Source organism: Simochromis diagramma, unplaced genomic scaffold (assembly GCF_900408965.1).
Source record: "Simochromis diagramma unplaced genomic scaffold, fSimDia1.1 OVJJ01000344.1, whole genome shotgun sequence".
Lineage (NCBI taxonomy): Eukaryota > Metazoa > Chordata > Actinopteri > Cichliformes > Cichlidae > Simochromis > Simochromis diagramma.
The window spans coordinates 6,984,983-7,006,292 of NW_024387375.1; the positions used below are offsets into that span (position 1 = coordinate 6,984,983).

The window sequence follows — 21,310 nt, forward strand, 5'->3', positions numbered from 1 at the left end:
AGTCAATGAATGTTTATAGCACAATTAGGAATTTTAGCTGAGCAAAATAACTTAGACATAACTACTACTATCCTTCACAACTGTGAAAACTCTGAGGTGGGAAGAGTTTTCAGAGCTGTATTTGTTCAACCTGAGATACTCATGCGACTGCAAGTCCTAAAGCTGATTTCTATACTAAATCAAAATAGATGTAAATGAATGTCTACATTGAGAAATCAATCACAAAATAAGATTCCTGTGTGTATGTTTAGCAGTAACATAAAGTATGTAATATGCAGTACTTTACACAATAACATTTTTGGTGCCGCCCTTCTTTAAAGATATTTATGATGTAAATATGTTAAGATTCATGTTGCAAATACACCAATTTGTTGGTAGTATAACAGAAGTTTCAGAGGATCTGTGTGGCAGTGGAAACTACACAGCAGAAATGAGTCTTGACCTTGGGAGAGGTGTAGAGCCTGGCGATGCTGTACCTGCCCAGGGGAACCTCAGAGTGGTTATCAACCTAAAGACAAACAACAGTCAGATAAACCTCGGGGTCACCTCCTGTTGCCTGTCTCCAACCATCCAGCCAGACCTTGCAAACTCTACCTGCTGTCTTTTCTCCAGGTAAACAGGAAAGCCGGAAATAAGAGTTTGTGTTCTTTTCCAACTCTTGTGTTTCAGCAATCCCCCACCACAATGAATTGGATAAACTGTCAAGAAAATGGATGGATGGATAGAATTCTGATGTCTTTGATAACATCAGTGTTTGTTGACTTCTTGTAATAAGGTTATTAGGCAGTCTCATTCAAACTTTGGATTAAATATAAGTTTAAATGTTCAATTTTTCCAAATCTCTGACCTGGTGATGGGGGAATAAAATAATTTAAAAAATTCAGGTATCACATTTTTACCAGGTAACACTTATCCACACGGCCCAGGGTTGTTATTATACGTAGGGCTAGACTGTCTCTGCTTAAAAGAATATTTATTTTTATTTATTTATTTTTTTACCAGATAAACAGTTTTACTATAACTTACATCAATCCAGGAAGCTGCAGGTCCATTTCTAAGAGTTAAATATTCTAGATAAAAAGAAGGCTGTTGTAGGTTGATGGTGTTATCTCTCTGAGCCAGGATCAGTCAGATAGATGGAAATTGGGTGCACTCCACACATATGGAGAAGCAGCAATATACTGTAAATAGACAACCTGTAAAATATCAAAGTCCAAGTGACTGTTAAACTTAAAAAAATGTTTACACCAGTGATGTGCAGTTTTTTTTCTCAAATGTATTTCTCCTGAGTGAAATGAAGAAAAAAAACAGTAAATCATTTTAAATTACCTTGAAATAATAACCTCAATAACTCCTAAAGAGTTGAGGAAACGGTTAAAAAATCAGCACACTGGTGAATATATTCTGGACGCTAAATCAGAATTTATAGCAAAACTTATTAACATTACATACCATAACTACCAATCTTACAACACCCTAAAACAAAAACTGACATTTACCTAATATGATTTATTGTTTTTTTAAGTGTTCAGCTCAGTCCAATCCAAAATATTGACACAAAAAGGGTGGACTGTTTATTGATTACTGCAGCTTCCATGGCCTGTGGCAGGATTTTCTCACTTTAACCACTTTTCCTTAAACATTCCACTATTTCTTTTAAAGAAAAAAAAAATCCACTAAGGTTATACTCTGCATTTGTTTTGGTGCCTCAGGTTAGCAGCAGAACCAGCAGGGATCACACTACTGCCCACTGCCTTGTCAACGAGTGCCAGCTTCACCATCAGTCTCTTCCAAATGATTAATTACTCAGTAGTGTACCTACACTGCGATCTGAGTGTCTGCCTGAGGAACCACTCTGACTGTGAAAGGGTAAGATTGCAGTGGGTGCACAGCGTAATGATGTGAGAGAATGAAAGAGCAAGCGACTGAAGGTAATTTAAATTTTGTGACACGGAAAACATGGAGACAGACTAGAAGTGAGCGGGCTCCTTTAAATTGGTTGGGTACAAGAGCAAAGAGAGAGGGTAAATCAAAATTATTTGAAAGCATAGGCATACATAATTTTTCAGAATCAAAGTTAAAAGAATGCTTTGGTACAACTAATGCAACATGCCATTGCTAATACTAATAAGTATTTTATACATCTCACTCTTTAGCAAGATTACAAAGACCGGAGTCAAACCCCAGGAATCAAACACACAGCCTGGAACCCTGGTCACGTGATTATAGACACACTATAGGTTAGATGAGGTCTTCACAAAGTTAGAGAATAGCACTAGACAAGCAGCTCTAATACCAACCCCTGTATCCTGCTGTTTTGGGAATGAGGGCTCTGATTTAATGAGAAAAGGGGAATCATCTGACAAGTGCATGTTAGAGGGCGGAGGTGAAAGAGAGGAAAAACTCCAGAGACTCATTTTGATGTCTGGCTTTGAAGAGCACTTCCACAGCTCCCACAGCAGCTGTGATTCTAGTATTGCTAAGTTCTCACCCATTTTTCTTTTGTTTTTTCCTGTTACAGTGGTCATGTAAAACAGTGGGGATATATGATAGACGATAAAAGCTCCATCTTATAGAGCAGTAAAACACTTTGAGAGTTTGAGCTTTGACACAAATTGTACTGCATTATCTGCAACTTTCTTTGTCCACATCTATTGCTCCTTTCCCCCCTGTTGTTGTGACAAATTGTGTTTCTTCTTTGCACTTGATTTGAGACTATGCATTCTGGTGAAGCACATCAGCTACAGAAAAGCTATACATTGCATTGCAAAAACCCAGTTTGAGCTGCTCTAAATCAGAATGGGATGCCTAGATTAAATGAAAGCTGTTCCTTACAAGCTCAAATCCATATTTGCAGCTCTTTATTTGAAATAAATACTTCTGCTCATGCTCTTTTTATTCAACTAAAAAAAAAAACTGGCAGGAAAGAAATCAGGTTTTTCCAAAATATTTATCAGAGGAGTGATTTGTTTGTGTTGGTTTCGTGCACATTTCTTTCTGTTTATCATCAAAGACAGAAAGAACAACCATCCATCACCCAAACAGATAATAACCTGTTAGCTATTTCACCATTTTCCAAACTTAATTGTTTCATATCTCCTCGTCTTTTTGTAGCAGTGCCTTCAGAAGAGGCGTGCACTTCCCTCAGAGGGCTCGCAAACTTTTGCCACCAATCTGAAAAATCGCATATCCTTTGGACCCATGTTGAAACAAGTGAAGAACTCTACCTTTCCAGAGGAGATAGGTAATTATTAGCTGGTTCTTACACAAAAATGATGATCTGAGATAACAGAGCATGCACGGCAGATGATGTGACAGGAAATGAGATATTCTCCTCATGAGTGCGTCATATAAAGCTACACGATGAAAGTAAAAGAGATTAGGGAACACTGCACAAACAAGTCATGGCTGTGACTTTTACGGTCGGTTTGTTTGTGTTTTTATCAGAACCATCAGAACTGGACCTGGCTCTGGTCATAGTCAGCCTGGTGGTTGGCTCCTCGCTTGTCACAGTGATGCTGCTGCTGGTGTGGCTGGCCTACCGTAAACGGGGTGACTGGCTGCTCCGCTCGGCGGCTCCGCCACGAGCCTGCTGCGGCTGTCTTCACCCAGGAGGTGACTTGATCCTTCCGTGACCAAGGAGGGACCGTCGCCTTTTACACTGATCAAGTCTTTACCAAAATAGCTGCAGACAATTACATTAGTCAACAGACAGTGGAGCAGTCAATCATATTAACCACAGAGCAGAGGCGGCCAGCTGCATCGGCTGGTATAGGCTAGACTAGACAATGAGGAGCAATCCAATTCACACCGCCTTTCACAGGTGACACAGCTGTTGCAGTCTAATTTTGTACTTAACCATGAGCAGTCGATTATCATTCACAAATAGAAAAAAAAAACACCTTGAGCCCTTTGTTTTATCCCCAGGGGCAAGAAATCAGCATGCTTTGTTTCCCACTTTGAGAATAATGGCTTGTGAATAACTGTTTGATACACGATAATGTATGCATTTGTGTCTTGTTACCTATATCGAGTCTTTGTGGTAGAAGCTCATTTATTATTGCAAGAGAACATACAACAGCCCTGAAATGTTGCTTCTGTATCTATACACTGTAATATGATGTGGCTAATAATATGAAATAGTGGAAAAAAAATATCAGATTATGTATCAGTGCTGATTTACTTTTAATCTGTGTCTAAAGAAGAATTTTTTCCTGATCTCAATCTCTAATCTGAATCCTTAATAAGTACAATGAAGCAAAATACAAATGGGAAAAGCCTTTCTAGCAGTATTTCTAACATAATATTCCTTGATCCATTTTATGTGCACCAGTAAAGTTTTTTTGGGGAACATTGTTAGCACTGTTTCTTTCTCTTTCCTCATTTTGAATGTAGGTGCACTGCTGTGCAGGGAGTTCAACACTGACTCCCAATGAAGGATGATGACCTTCAGGGTTTTTAGTGGGAGCAAAAACAGACACGAAATTCAGGGGCAGTATTTGAATGATAAGATTCCATCAGCATAGAGTTCAGCTCAAGGTGTTCAAGACTCCCTCCCGCTGCACCTATCTGAAATCAGAGTTCAGGTTTTGCATCGGTGATTTTCTGTAATAGGGCAGCACGGTGGCACGGTGGTTAGCACTGTTGCCGCACAGCAAGAAGGTCCTGAGTTCAATTCCACCATCATGCCGGGGTCTTTCTGTGTGGAGTTTGCATGTTCTCCCTGTGTCTGCGTGGGTTCCCTCCGGGTACTCTGGCTTCCTCCCACCGTCCAAAGACATGCAGTTTGTGGGGATAGGTTAATTGGATAATCCAAATTGTCACTAGGTGTGAATGTGAGTGTGAATGGTTGTCTGTCCTTGTGTGTTAGCCCTGCGACAGACTAGCGACCTGTCCAGGGTGTACCCCGCCTCTCGCCCCATGACAGCTGGGATAGGCTCCAGTACCCCCCGCGACCCTGAAAAGGATAAGCGGTAGCGAATGGATGGATTTTCTGTAATAGTCACACACGTTTCACATAGTCACTGGACAGGTCGCCAGTCTGTCGCAGGGCTATCACACACCTATCACTATTAATTGCTCAATTATCACAAGCAGATTACGTGTAATTGCCAACTTGATCCCATTCACACAAGATTAGAAGTGGAATGGATACATTTGCAATAACTGCACAACTTTTACTTTGAAGGTGAACGGTCTCCATATCTGGTTTATATACCACATTTAATAAAAATCAGAAATGAACTGAAAATGATTTCCTGAATTTGGTAAAATAAATAAATAAATAAATCTTAGTTTTAGTATCTGTTAGTTTGGTAAAATAAAAATGACTACAGCTTGTCTGATGAGGCATTCCTGGACTGAATAAAACTAAAAATGAAAAAAAAAAGAAAGAGTCAAAACAAAAATAAAAACTAATTAGAAAATACAAATGATCACAAAGGCTTGAGTTTAGACCCAAATGCAGACATAGTGGTGAACTGTTTCTTTAGAGCAAAGGTTTTATTTAACTCAGGAATCTTAATAGAGAGAGTTTTGTGAATGTCACAGCAAATGAGTTCACTGTAAGAGAAGAAAAGGTGGGTTAATCCAGTAAATGCGATCAGGGATGTCAAGGTGAGAATTTTCAGAAGAGTGAGAAGAATTAAATCGCTCACTTGGAGAGATGAAGAACAATAATCCCAGGGGAGGCAGCTAGGTGAGTGTCCGAGAGAGTCAAGGAGTGAGTAGCCAAGATGTACAACCTTTTTCCCTTTTCAGTGTCCGGAGGATTGTTGCAGGCAGGAGAGCAGACAAGTAAGAAACATGAAGACTGAGTTGACCAGCACTGGAAGACATGGTGAGAGACAGGTGAGTATTGAACCTAGAGCGTGGATACTGAAGATGCAGGGAGAAAATCATGTTAAAATAACATGAGGAGGAACATGAACATTAAGCAATATTATATGAGCTGATTTCCCACCGTGAGGTAGCAGACCATCTGGCGAAGAGTGGAGGCTAGAGCTGGTCTTCAAATCCTGGCCGGTGATTGATGATGATCATCATAATGATAATTATAATAAGTCCCTCCCTGCTACATTTAGTGTTTGTGCTTTTTCCTTCGCAACCCAGTTTTGTCATCTCCTTTCTGGAGCCTGTCCTGTAAATCTGAATCGCAACCTACCTGAAGAATATTTCAAACACCTCCAGCTACTCTCGCCTGCTTCAATCAGTCACTTCCTTTCCTTGGAAAGGAATGGATTTACCTGCTTTCCACCTGCCTGAACACCATTCCCTGCACCCCTGGTCTGATTTGGATTTTGGCCTACCAGCCGTGAGCATCTCTGGAAACTTTATTCATAAGACCAAAAAGAAGATAGTGGAACTTAATTAAACAAGTCTGCAATGTCTTGTTCAATTGATCTTGGCTGCTGTTAACACTTTCTCTCTTCTTCTGACAGGGCTCCTGGTCGCGTCCCTGATAAACCATCCTCCCCAGCCAATTACCAGCTGTCCCTAAATATTAACCAGTCTGCTCCTTGAGTCCATTTTAAGCCAAAATATGACACATTGGTGAAGACAACAACTCCTGTGCTCCCACTTTCATGCACTAGCAGACATGTTTTTAACTAATGGTATCAGAATTTACATAATATACCTTTAAATCAAAGTCCAAACAATAAGTAAATTTTATGTTACTTTGCGTGTGCCTAGGCCAGTGATTCCCACAGTGTGGGGTGGGCACTGCTGGTGAAGTTACTGCAGGTAAGCCACAGTAATTCAGTTTGAAATTACTCACATGTGTAGAGTTAGAGGTGTATAAACATTTATTTATTAATGTGAAAAGTGAATTAAAACTGGTATTAGGAGATGGTCAGTTTGTGATATTAACCTGACCAGAATGTTCTGCTTTTAAATGGATGTTAGGGTCAGGTGGGTCACTTTGAATATGACTGGGTAGCATTATGAAAAACATAGTCAACAGCCTGTGTTATTCATGTTTTTTGAATACAATTTTCCAAAATATATATCACTATCACTTTCTTTTTTTAGGTGAGCTCCATGGGATTTTCTCAGGTTTTAAGTAGGCCACAGCACAGTGTGCAGAATGACTCTTGACTTTGGCTGATCTAGGCAAATCGAAACAGACCCTGCTTTATATTATATGGGATTTAAATTTGAAACACTACTAAATTACCTGCACCCTCAGATTTTGAACCACTACACAAAGGATAAATAATTATTTCACAGTTTTTCAGTCTGACTCTTTTTTTGTAACCATTATATTACTCCCTTTTTTTTTTTTTTTTTTAACATTGCGACAATATTTATTATTCTGTAGAAATAAATAATGAGTAAAAAATGTTTGGTGCTCTTGAGAGGCCCAGCAATGTTCTAGTCCAGTGGTGGCGTCTGTGTTCACAGAATATTAATAAGAAATGCTGGAGTTAAGCTTGTTAGCCATTAGAGGACAAAAACCTTTAGCTCTAACCAGTCAGCTTACCGGGTGTGGTTGAGCTTGCTAATGCCATTGGCTGAGCTAAAGATGTGGGTTCCATCAATGAAGACAGACTTCCACCCTCAGGTAGCCTATCTGAAATCTTATCACGGATGCCTGCTTTACACTAGAACATCAATCCATGAGTCTCTCCTAAATAATAGTGCTAGTTAGTGAGGCATGACGCTGTGGCTGTCAGTGAATGTTAAATTCATTTATTATTGCACCCGTCTCTGTAGGATGAATGAAAGTGATTGGGTAGTTAGGACTTGAGTTGAGGGGTTGACACTTTTGCCATCTGCAGAATAAAAAAAATATATCTAAGCAGGGCATATTTTATGCCTGTGATGAAAACAGCCTTTCTGGTCTTTTTGGAAGAAGATATGCTGTCAAAATAAAACAAACGTGACCTTGTATTAAGTGAAGATCTTTCATATCATTAAATTATTAATTCTGCTCATGTCTTCCTATATATGAGTGCAACGGCATTCACAGCTCACCACAATGCCCTTTGATAGTGCTCTGCAGAAATAATGAATCTATAATCTTGTAAAGCCTCACAATAATATAGTTAGAGATTATCCCATTTTGGGCTTTGCAAAATAAACATATAATCAATAGGACATGTCTAAATGAATGTGACCCTGTAGATATGTTCCACATATGCTCTGCATCCCTGCAGGGAGAGCTGACAGATTTAAAAGGAGCCGGGAAGGGAAAATCCTTTAGAAGTAGAATTATTAACCAAAAAATTCTAACCATGTCTCACAAATGAAAGCCTGAACAAAAAGCTAGCTCAGAGGATGAAATGACAGCAGAATGCTGGGCTGTGGTTGGTCTCTCATAAGATGTGCATTATGCATAGAGAACCTGATGAATCACATTTATATGTGTTGTGTAAAAAGTAAGACAAAAACACACACAATAAGAGATAGACTTCACAGAGAGAGTTGCAGACAACTGGGAATTTTTGCTGGACTTTTGCTCTCAAGGGAACCATATTTATTCTAAATTTGCTATATGGGAATCAAGAAACCCAAGGGAGACGGCCCAAATGAGTACCAAAGCTACCAGGGACCCACAGGAATCATTTATATATGTGTGTTTGTCTATAAATGTATGTGGGAGTTCATTACTATCGTTAACACTGCAACAAAACCTCATGTCCCAAGATAAATTTAGCTCTAAAGGGGGTTGAATGGTGGTGGAGTATAACTGAATGAGCCTATAAACCAGAACAGCAGGTGGGAATAGAAGAGAAGGTAGAGGACGTCTTTGTTTTCTCATCTTCCTGAATGAGCTTTCTATTACCGTAATCCTTTTGCATAAGCCGGGCAGTTTAATCTTTTCTCTTAAGGAACAGCCCGCTTTAATGATGCAGAAAGATGGAAATACATAATTAGAAAATGTAAGGCTCCCAATCCTTCACGATAAATGTTGTGAAAGATCGGGAGAGGAAATGGGTTCACAGATAATAGTGCCTGTGCACTATTATCAACATGCTGCTAAATTTACAATTCATTATTAAGGATTATTGATACATTTGGAATATGCTAAATTAACTCTATGACCAGCTCCATAGAATGAAGCAATGCTGTGCCTCGTTCCAGCCTTAACGAAGATAGAGGCACAATGTAATTGAAATGATGTCCTTCTTCTTGTATGCAGAAAACAATAAGACTCTACCAGGTCAAAGTCTTTCTTATTTCATTTTCTCTGCATCTCTGTGTCTTAAACTGTGGCAGGAAAACCAGCTAGGCTGAAGGTAAGGTGTAGGTAAAATGATGATCTTGATTGTTTTGTGGTAGTGGATGCTTACACATAATGAATGCTCAAAGATTTCTAAAGTTATTCAGTCAATTTTCCACACAGTTTCAGGTAATTTTGAACTTTAAATGAGAAACACATCATGTTCTTATGACTATGACTGTTTTCAAACTTTTTATATCATTTCTTATTTTGACAGTCACTTTGTGTCCTCTACTTGAAGTGCATACAAAGACAAGGTGTTTGCTAATGTGTTTGCACACCGTCTTTGATTTCACATCTAATCTCAGAGAAACCAGCTGGCGTGCAGTTCAGTGCCCAACACATTAAAAAACAAATGAATAACTAAAAAATAAGTGCCTGAACAAAGAATAAGCTTTAAAAAAAGAGAGTAGAGCTTTGTCACAAAACGTCGCCTACTAGATGAGTTAGATGAGATTTTCCAGGTGCTGGGCCACCACATGCTGCTGAAACAGCTCCAGGGTCAGTGTGTGTCAAAATGATTGTTCAAATCTTTGGAGCTCTGCAGGAACAATGACATAAAAATTTTTGAAAACACATTCCCTCAATTAGTCTTTCTATGGTGGCAGTACAGAGCACTGTCTAGTATGTCTATGACGACAAAATTTTCATAGTTATCGCAGCTATTCAATCAATGCCGTACATCATATGGATGGAGGCATCATCAATTTGAAGAGAACACTCCCATCAACCTTGTCTGAGTTGCAGTTGCATTGAGCCTCCCTGCTAAGGGGAAAAATTGAGTCAAACCATTCCCAAGGCAAAGCAGAGCCACCAGATTACATTACTGTAGGGGGTTCTGATGGGTTATTGATCTTAAAAACTGATTGTTGTACTCAGGTGTGGTTTTGGCTCAGATTTTAGGAGGAGAGGTGGAGCGTGAGATTCAGGCTGAGTGGCAGAGCTGTTGAATATCGTCTAATCAGTGTCTCTTATGCAACAGTGGACTGGGACCTGCAGACGCCTTGGAAGCACTGATGTCTGAGCAACCTGACACACAGGCACACAGGCATAAGAACACCAGTGCAGGAGAGTGAACTCTAAATAAAAGCACAAGCAAGCAGAATGTGAAAGCTTTCTGTGTGTGTGTGTGTGTGTGTGTGTGTGTGTGTGTGTGTGTGTGTGTGTGTGTGTGTTAATAATGGGCATATCCTTCAACTCAGATTGCAACTGAGCCATTCAACTATATGTGTCAGTGGTGTGCCTTGTTAAAGTGAATGGATCATGAGCCAGTAAGGTTACTGTGATCAGCCATAATAATAAAACCACCTCTTTGACCCGCAGGTCCCCCAGCAGACCACTGCAGTGATGTGTTCAGTCTCATTCACCTTTCTTCTGGTGGTTTTAGTGTTTTGACAGACACACTAAACAGAATGGTATAACATGAGTGCACTGGCATGTAAAAATTATCGCAACTTGGCATCAGAGGAGAAAGAAAAGGTTCTTTCACTATTGACCGAAAGCAATGACAGCAGTCTCGGCTGCTAAAAACCAGCTTTGCAGCATTGCAGAGCAAACAAGTTCTACAACTCAGCTCAGCTCCGCCCACAGATCTGAAGTGTAGTTTAGTTTGGATGTCACTCCTCGTAACTTCCACACAGCTAGCTCCACTTATTTTAAAGTGTGTCTGTGTTCTTGGGCTTTTTCTCTCCTCGTGTGAGACACAAGCTCCTGCGGTGCTGCTCATCAATGTTGATCTGGAAGATAAACCCTGTTGATGTGAAGGATTAGAGACTGAGATTGTTTTGAGGGGTTGTGTGAGAGAGGAGCTTTGCACTCATGGATCGCCTTGACCGAGCTCCTGGGCAGTTCAGGAACTTCCAGAAGGATGATTTTGAGGCTGACTGGATCAAGGTGGCTAAATGCAAATCTGGTGAGGTGTTCCAGGTCAAGGTCAAGCTCTGGCGGGAAAACTGTGCGTTGAAAACGTTTGACACAACCTTGTGTGGAAACAACTTTTACAGGTGGGAACTAAGTTATAATTGTTAGAATACTTTGAAGAATATTGGGTCTATAGAAAGGAAAGGCCCACAGTTTATCGTTTAATTAGCATTTGCGATGCCAGGATATCTTATTGTAATATGACAAAGCTTTCAACGAATCCCACCCCACTATATTATAGCACCACGCACTCTCTGAAGGCCTAAATTAACACCATCACAGGCAACAGGGAGCACTTAGACTTGGCAGTAGGAGTGTAACGGCTGTACAGAACAATGCAATGTGAAACACCACGTGGACTTGTTACAACACAGCTATGATTAATCACACTCATTTCTGCTCCTCTTAACCAGACATGACAACTGACTGGTGAATATGTATTAGTTAAACATTAACCAACTACAGAATTAACATGGCTTAAGCCAAGAGATTCATCACTACCTATTCTAAAAAAAGGTAAACAGTATATTGTCCAAGGCAAATATCAGTGAACTGGAACAAATTCAAGATTAAACTAACATTTGGTAATGCTTATTGGACTCGGACTTCATCTTGAATTGTACAAAAACTATTGGATTCATTGTATCCATTGCTCTCACCACATCTACTTTTGATGTTTTTCACAGAAAACATTTCCAGTGGTCAAAGTTCAAAATTCAAATAAAATCACAGCCTTTTTTTTTCTATTCCAGGAAAATAATAGAGGAGGTGTCCAGCATAGCCAAATTGAAATTCAAGTACATAATTCCCATATATGGCATGTGCAGTGAAGTGACTGCACTTGTGATGGAGTACATGAGTAATGGGTCCCTGAACAATCTTCTAGCCAGTCACACTTTGATGTGGCCGAAGAAGTTTCAGATGATTCATGAGACCTCCTTGGGCATGAATTTCCTTCACAGCATGAAACCTCCACTACTCCATCTTAACCTGAAGACTTCCAATATCCTTGTGGACGATCATCTCCACATCAAGGTCAGTAAACTTCTGGAAACTTAAAATGAACTCCTGGCTTATTCTGAGCTCTGCAGATCGCTCTATGATAATTCGATAACATTGTCTTATTCTTGTTTTGTGTGTGTGTGTGTGTATGTGTGGTTTTTTTCACTAAGATTTCAGATTTTGGTTTAATCCACTGGGAGGAGGGCATGAACAAGACCTTGTTCATGGAGCGTCTGACTGCTAGAGGGAACACAAGTTACATTCCTCCAGAGACCTTCACTCACTCTCATCCTCCAGGAACTACCTTTGATGTTTACAGGTGACTTGCCAAGGGTGTTTTTGAAATTGCACCATCAGAATCACAGCTTTTTTTCTGATTCAACGCACAGTCCTCACTTCACACAGTGTAACCTTGCTGTACAATATATATACTTTAATCTTTCAGAAGTCAGAGGGACATATTAGATGTATATCACTCACTCCATTTTGCACTTTTATTTATTTATTTTTCATTGCTGAAAAGCTTTTCATTGAACAAAAAAAGAGCTTTCAATGCCTTTTATGTGTGAGGAGGACATCCACAAAGTTCAATGAATACACAGTATGCCAGAATGAGAACGCCAGGACTGAAGTGCTTCCTTCTGCTTTGATTTGCAGCTTTGGAATTGTGATGTGGGAAATTCTGACACAACAGAAACCGTATGCAGGTAGGAAATGATTCATTTGAAATGAATCCCATCTTCATTCCATGATTAATAGGCGTTTCTTTAGAAAGGAATTATGTAACACCGCATAAACATGAAGGGATTTCATTTCAGTGTTTTTAGAAATAGTTCTTAAATGATGTGAATAACATTGTGAAACATATAAAACAAAACTCGCAGAAGCTTTAAAACATGTCACCAAAATGTGCTTTGGGGTAAACTGGCTTAATTAGTACTCATGATTCCATTATTAGACATTTCCTTCTGAGAAAACAATTGTCTGTGAAGATTTTGAAGTGGCAAGTCAGACGAGTTAGAAAAGCCAGATGTCTTCCTACAGAATTAGATCAACTTTATACTACTTTCAAAGTAAAGTCAAAGCCAAGAGGTTGTTATCTTAACTTGGCATATCGACAGTAACTGTCTGTAAGCTTAGTATGGTAATGACGCACAAACCCACAAACACGTTAAAAGCACAATGATTCATTTGGTATGTCTAGACCTTAGAAGCAATACCACATTGATAATAAGCCACTAAGGATTCATAACCACAATGTTTTAGAGAAAAATAATCGGATTTTGAGGTTAAAAGTGTGGCTATTTTTATGTGAGAACTTAAACATTAGAGGGATAATCAGAGGGATCATTTGTAGAAGAAGAAAATTACACTCTCCCAAATGAATGTATAGCATACTTTGGCTCAGTGCCCTACACACACTTTGAAAAAAGCCATCAAACAAGTAGGTTCACTTTGCTCCATTGACTGCTTACTGCATGTGCTCATCTACATCTAAATCTGGATGCAGGTTGCAGTGTGACCACAGTGCTCTTACAGGTGTCGCAGGGGAAGAGGCCTTGTGTGACTATGATACCCGATCAAAGGCCTCCTGAGTGTGAACAGATGATCAGCATCATGAAGCAGTGCTGGGACGATGATCACAGGAAGAGGCCACCGTTTTCAGGTGCGGCAAAAGGATGCTTTTGGGCTTTTTCTTATGAATTTAAATGTTTTAAATGTAAAACTTGTTGGAGAGGGCATTCCAGGTTACTAGCCAGACGTGGAACAAGATTTAGAGATATCCTGCACTACGTGCAGTTTTGCATTCAAGCACCTAGAGCAGAGCCACAGCAATCGGATTTTAATAAGATTACTAGTGCACATCAGTTTCATCAGACCAGTGTTTGAACTCAGAAAAATAAATGCATAAACAACAAATAGTCATGTTGTTCCTTTCAGCTTTGCAAGTAATTTTAAAGTCAAAAGTCAATGATGTGCTCCCAGGGAACACATTATAATGCTTCAGTGAAATACATACATTCAAATGAGGTTTTCATCATTTACATAATAAGAAGCAGGGTCACCATTGTTTAAAGAAACACTCATGACTTGAGAAGTCATGCTGATGAATACAAATCACCTCCATGTTTATTCATAAACAGCACCTTGTCCAATTTGTCGTGTTCGCAAATCTCTCCACAATTAGTACCGTATCTATGAAATAATTCTCCTGCGATTCCTGGATGACCATTCATGCTGTAGAGGGGCAGTCCTCACTGGGTTTTGGTGACTACATTAACTTGAAGAGGCCAATTCAAAGATTTTCTTTCTGCTGTTTGTGTGCAGACTTTGTGAAGCAAACGGAGGCTTTGAGCGAAGTCTTTAAGGTCCCGGGACCAATTCACAGTGGCAAAAATGGAGATGCGGATCAGAAAGCAAATTATCCCTGGCTGTTCTCATCAGTGAAAAAGGTTTGTTTGACTCCACTCTTTAGACTCCACTCTAGTTGCTCTGTTGTATGCACTGTATCTACTCCAGCTTTGAGGGCAGATTCGTGGTATTATAGTGAGCTTGACTATAATGTTCACTAGCGTTCGCTAATTAGCACAATGTACATCTGGGGCCGATAAAAATGTCAATTGTGTTACACCAAATGAAAAGTCAGGGGAGTCAAGGGAGCCAGTTTTAGCAGGATTTACCCTCAAAGCCAGTTGCTTTCAAGTGTTTTCTGCAACCCCCGGCTCCTTCAAAAGCAAAAAAAACAACAACAACAACAACAACAAAACCGATCATAAGATTAACCAACAGAGTTAGTGGAGAACGCATCCAGCAGCCACCTCAACTGTGGTTAAAAATCCCACAAACTAATTTGGGTCATTAAAAAACAACAACTGCCAAAATGAAAACCACCATTCTCTAAACGGACACTTTACTAACACTTGAAAGGGCTATCTTTGATGACCTCTAACCCACTCACCCACCTGCCCCCATGACCCTAAACTGTATAAGAGGTTAAAATGGCTGGAAAAAATATGGACGGTTCATGGCAGTCAGTCTAGTAACCTACAGATTATTTCAAAAGGATAAAAGTCATGGTAGTACTGAAGGGAAATTTAAAACGATTTTTCTAGCTTAGGGTAGGTCTCAGTCCCTTCTTTGAAGTTCTGTACAAATTTTCAAGGCATGAAATAGCGTGCCCCCCCCCCCCCCCCACACACACACAATTTTTTCTAATATTCTGTGTAAATAAGATTAATAATGTGATCAGTTTTTATTACTCTGTTTAACTCTGGAGCTCATGCGATAACTAATTAATGTGCTTGTAAGCCACTTGTGATGACTGATATCACAACCATTAACCTTTGTTTTCTTTTCTTTTCTTTTGTTTCCATTTTAGATCACTAATACCGAGATGTCCGTCTCTCCTTCAGGTAAACCAGCTCTCAGAGTATGGTGGAAATGTTCAGTTCAATATAATTTTTGCAGGGCTGACACTTCAAGAGTGATGCTTACAGTGCCGTCACATTAAAAAAAATCCATCACCTTTCACACTGACAAATAGAGTCAATACAATCAATAGAGCGTAGGAGCTGTTGTTCAGGGGAGGAGACAGTAATGCGTTGTTGATGCTTTTGACCCAGTGTTGCGAACAACATTAAAATAATAGGTCAGGATGCTTTTCACTTTTACAGTCTGTTATAATTAGATTATCAGACTACGGCGACCTGGATGACTGACAACCTACCCAGAAAATACATTACTTCATGCAAAAAGATTGAAGAGTTTCTGCAATTCTAACAAGCGTGAAAATCAACCATCACTATTCTTCAACACAGCCTGAACTCTCATAGACAGCTTTCTTGTAATTTATTTAATAGTTCTTGAGGCTTCCTGAAGGTCATTCAGAGCTCTTCTTTGGATGTTGGCTGCCTTTTCTCTTTTCTCTATCAAAATGATCCCACACTGCTGCAGTAATGTTGAAGTCCGGGCTCTGAGGAGGCCAATCCATGACTGATTGTGTTCCATTGTGTGCTTTTCAGTCCAGGTATTTTTTTTAAAAACACACTGGCATTTTTTTAGCACCATAGTCACGCTCATAAAAGCTGGCAATTAGATTCTTTTCAGACTACTTCATGGGGGGTTAAAGTCATGGTAGCTCATGGTGGATCTGATGCTACTTTTCTGCATTCATAATTTAATCAGTTTCAAAAAGGTCCCCAACACCACTTACTGAAATCCAGGCAGAAACCGTGTTTTACACATGGCTGTAGATACTCACTTCCCCACAGTGGATCATTTCATGTCATTCTTTCATCAGTCTAACCCTTTGCATATCTGCCTTCACAATACCCATGAATCTTCTCCGTGTTGTGTCTTTTTTTCCTGAGCAGCCGCTCCACCTTTAACAGCCTTCCTCCAGAATATCCACTTTATAACTTTTGGGACATTTGCGCCTGTGCACATGTCCAAAAAAGGCTCAACACATGTATTCACACATGTATTCTATCTTGCTTTTACTGACTTTCAAGCTATACTTCCACCTCCCCATGTTCTCTTCCATCTGCTCCTTACACTCAATGCACACTTGCTTCTTGGTACAAAAATACTATTTAACGCATGTTAAAATGTGTTCTCTTGCTTTTGCGATGACAGGCTTAGTACTTAAAGTGCTTAAAGATACAGTGTAGACACAACACTGGTTCATCCCTTGAGTTAGGTTTCTTTAATATCCTTGAGTGATTCATAGGTCAGTGTTAAAATGGTCAGGTACATGGACTGGACTGAAAAAGCAGCCAATGTCCAAAGAAAAACTATAAAAGACCTTCAGAAAGCCACTTTAAAAAATGACTTTTGCACAGCACTGCATCTTCAACACTAGTACTCAAAAGCTCTACATCCCTTTAAAAGTTGGCTTACAAAAGGTTCAAATAGAGACATTAACATTAGACTAAGCTGTATAATGCAAATTTCTTTTTATTTAACAGATGGCCAGTATGACAAGGAGGCCATTCTCTCTATGCTATCAAAAAAAGACTTTGGCAGTTTCAGGAAGTCTGTGAGAAGGGAACACGTATCCTCACGGTTTTCCGGCAAAAAGACACTCCTTCACTGCACAGTAGCTAGCGGTGATTCAGAGAGTGTCGAGCACATCCTGAATCTGGGTGCCGAAGTCAACTGTACGACTGCCAAAGGTTACACTCCTCTTCTTATTGCTGTTCTGCAGAGGTATGTATAAGCCTGTGTATGTTGTCTTAGATCAGTTGCAAGCAACTAAGGGACAATGCTGTGCTAACAACTGCCTATTTTGATCCTTGGTTTAACCAGATTTCCTGCTCTTCTCTTCAAAGTTTAAGAGAAGCACTGAAAATGAGGGAAATACAGTTTTTGCTTTCTTACTAAGAACTAAAGGAAAAGATTGATTCAGTATCGCTGTCATTGTCTTTTTATTATACCGTATCTATAAAACTCTTACAAATATTGAGAAATGTTATAATAATCTTGATGTTAAAATTATTTATGGCATCCCATTTGTGCAAAAATATTTATGCATTGATTGGTAGAAAGGCATAAATATCCAGTAAACATGTATTTCCTGAAACTGTATTTATCCACGTATGCAACAAAGTGTTCACACGCACAGAGATCAAAAAATCATCTAAGTGATTAAGTGTGCTTGAACTATTGCCCAAACATCCCTGAAAACTGCAACATTGTCTCTACTCTAGTTGCTTGATTGCAAAACTACATGCACTTCATGATATCTCTGACTCTTGTTCCACATCTGGTAGGCATGGGTCACTGCAAAAGTATAATGTAGTGATTTGTCCACGTTTCCCCACTATTTATGTTTTTTAAGCAAAGTCAAGCTTGTTTTGATCCTGATGAGGTGGCATTATGTAGTTTTCTGAAGTGTAGGACTGTTTTATTTTTAAGTTGTAATGTACTCTATCAATGAAACTTATTTTCAACAGGCTATATGACATCGTCTCTTTGTTGCTGGAACATGGCGCAGATGGGAGCCTGGGAGATGAGGATGATTGGACACCACTCCATTTTGCAGCTCAAAATGGCGATGACAGGACTGTCCGACTCCTGCTGGACAAAGGTGCTGTCATCAATGCCCAGGAAAAAACCGGCTGGATGCCCTTCCACCTGGCCTGCCAAAATGGACATGAAACTGTGGTGCGCCTGCTTCTTTTGCGACAATCGCAGGAAGCTGTCGTAGAACAGGAGAAGACAAACGGGAGGACACCGCTCCACTTGGCCTCCATCTACGGGCATCTCAGTATCGTGAAACTCCTCCTAACTCATGGAGCAGATCCCAATGCGACAGACAAATGTCTGTGCACTGCTCTTCACCTATCAGCCGAGGAAGGCCATAACAGAGTAGTCAGACAGTTGATACAGAGTGGAGCGACTGTTGACATTGCAGACAGCAAAGGGAATACTCCACTTCACCTGGCTGCTCTGAAGGGTCATACAGGCATATGTAGGCAGCTGTTGTCAAACGGAGCCAACCCAGATGCCACCACTATCCAGGGATGGACCCCCATGCACCTGGCTGCCCTAAAGGGACATGAAGCAACACTGGTCCAACTGGAGAGTCAGGGTGGTTGTGTAAATGCAAGAGGTGAGAACGGATGGACTCCACTACACCTGGCCTGTCACCAGAGTAAGCCAGATTTGGTAGCAAAACTCTTGTCAGCCAAGGCTGACCCACATGTCACAGAGGAGAGTAAAGGATGGACACCACTACATGTGGCCTGTAAAAGTGTGAGTTTTCCAAGTGTCCTCCACTTGATATTCCATGGCGCAAATGTCAATGCTTTAAATTATGGAAATGCCACACCTTTACACCTGGCTGCCCAGCACGGCTGTGTACCCATTGTAAAAGCTTTACTGATGAATGGAGCAGATGGGACACTGCTGGATTCTTCTGGATCCACAGCTTTAAATGTAGCTCAGCAGAGTGAAAAGTTGGAAATAGTGGAATTACTAGAAAATGGATGTTAACTATCATGAGGATGACAATGTAATAGAGAAGTTGCACTATAGAGGAGGGATTATCAGGCAACTTAAAGCACGATATTGATGATTTTTTCACAGAAAAAAGACCAGTTTTGCAATGCATAAGAAAACCAAATCAATTTCACAAACCCATCTATATTTTGAATGTTGTCAGACCATTGCACAATTGAAAGCAGAAATCCATTGCTGTCCTTGCTTAAAAAAACAGCATCCGATTTTTACAGTAATTATTTCCCGTAAATTCCACAGACGTGCCACACGATCAGGCATTTGTATTGAAAATAATTACTTTAAACTCTGTGAATGTTTGACAGGGTCATTATTGTGATAAACTGTAGTGAGCCACCCACATGGGGGTCACAATCGGGTGAAGTATACTATTATGACAAAGTATATTGATTCTCCTCATTGAATCCCTGTGCTTGTTTGCTTCTTTATGTGTGCTTTCCTGTCGACTGGAAGATAGAAATGATATAGTAAAAAGTGTTGCTGTTACTAAGGCATTCTTTTAGTTAAACCTGTCAGACTGCAGGTATTATTTGTCCAATCTGGTTAAATGACATATATCAGAATCGACATAGCCATTTTTAACAGCTCCATGTGAGAATTTGTGATTAAAAATCCATGTATGCTTCATGACCAGCCACGATAATTCCTTACAGACTGAAGGAGTCACTTCCCAGCATGTGACACACTCATTTACCACAGTGACACCTTATTAAATTGAAATGAAATGCATGGTTTCGGGAGCTGTATTGACCTACACATTCACAGGGTTTTTCCTGGAACCACAGTGACTGACTTAGATGTAGTGCTAGGAGTTGAGCTGAATCAAATTATTGTTAATGAACAGAGCAGAGGTATATTTGACCTGAGCTTGGATTTTTTTAAAATATGTTGCTAAGTGAATGTCTGCTGTATCATTTTTAAATTGCTATTTTATTCTGAGTTTATTTTCCCCCTTCACAGCATCTCTGACCCTGAGCAAATTAAGTGCTGTCTGTTTACTTGTGTGGATTTTCCTTCTGTGTTGATTTTGATTACATCGTGACAGCATGAAACCATCAGTCCTCTTCTCCTGCTCATTAAAAGAACTGGGTAAACCATTTCTTTCTTTGTGTCTTGTCATTTGTCTTTTTACCTGACCAATACACTATTAGAAACAATAGATTATGTAAATGATGGACAAATTTTTCAAGTCTAAAAACCTGGATCCACTGTAGAGGTGCCTCCAGAAGTGCGTTCTTTCCATTGGCCAGCAGGGACACAACACTCTTGGTTGTGAAAACAACTCCTCCCCTTGCTCATCATGTTCAAGATGGCAAAGGTGAAGGCAAACAGCTTAGTGTTTCACAACGAGATGTCCTTAACTAATGCGTGACATCATGGTCGCTATATCCATCTTTTAATTACAGTCTGTGCTTTGAACCACTTGACTAAAATACTAGAGTCTCAATACAAACTCTAACCTATAGAAAACAGTCAAATCCTTTACTTTAAAACCATAAGATTTTTGTTTAATTTACACCTGCAAACAACTTCTAATGATTTTAACAGATTTTTTCTCCTTCCTATATGCAAAGTCCTGATTTATAATGTCATGTAGTTTTATATCAGAAACCCAACAAGGTAAAGTATATTGTTGACCCTATTTTCATTGAACAGAGTTTGAAAAACAGGCATTGTGTTATGGAAAGAATCTCTGTTGCAGAGTTCTGTTTATTTCAGGTCGGGTTGGATGTGAAGCAGATTATAGTTGAAAGTGTCCTTTAACTGCAGCAATTCACATTTGAAATGTATGGAGCCTTTAATGTCTAAAGAATTGAAAGCAACTCACATTTGTGTGGTTGTTATCCACTGTCAACAGTCAGATGACAATTTAACAGATGTGAATGACATTTATCCGTGGAAACCAGAGCTGTGTCATTGTGTAAACTGTCTAACAGCATTTCTGTCCTACTAGTATTCAAATCAAACAATTCATTTAAAAAAACATGAAACAAACTATACAGGTCTTCTGATGCCACTTCCTAAAAACCTCTTGCTTTTCTTTAATCAAGCCCACCTAAATCGATGATTCTGCCTCAACCTTTTTACACGTACAGTGACACTTTGGAAACCTTCTATCTTGGCCACTAATTGGGTTTGAAG

At 39.7% G+C, this 21,310-nt stretch overlaps 2 protein-coding genes across 2 annotated transcripts; both read left to right on the top strand.

Moving 5' to 3' along the window:
- Window positions 1–303: 303 nt before the first annotated feature.
- On the top strand, window positions 304–3,255 carry LOC120719965 (uromodulin-like 1). The gene is made up of 3 exons (XM_040009524.1): window positions 304–612; window positions 1,713–1,869; window positions 3,115–3,255. Exons 1-3 carry the CDS (start codon window positions 338–340, stop codon window positions 3,253–3,255), a joined length of 573 nt encoding a protein of 190 aa, XP_039865458.1. The 5' UTR covers window positions 304–337.
- A 7,565-nt stretch (window positions 3,256–10,820) lies between these two features.
- On the top strand, window positions 10,821–20,265 carry ankk1 (ankyrin repeat and kinase domain containing 1). Its single transcript, XM_040009226.1, has 9 exons — window positions 10,821–11,229; window positions 11,899–12,181; window positions 12,319–12,467; window positions 12,806–12,855; window positions 13,659–13,814; window positions 14,477–14,601; window positions 15,528–15,561; window positions 17,116–17,356; window positions 18,103–20,265. The coding sequence occupies exons 1-9, from the start codon at window positions 11,045–11,047 to the stop codon at window positions 19,142–19,144; spliced, it is 2,265 nt and encodes a 754-aa protein (XP_039865160.1). The 5' UTR covers window positions 10,821–11,044; the 3' UTR covers window positions 19,145–20,265.
- The last annotated feature ends 1,045 nt before the right edge of the window (window positions 20,266–21,310 follow it).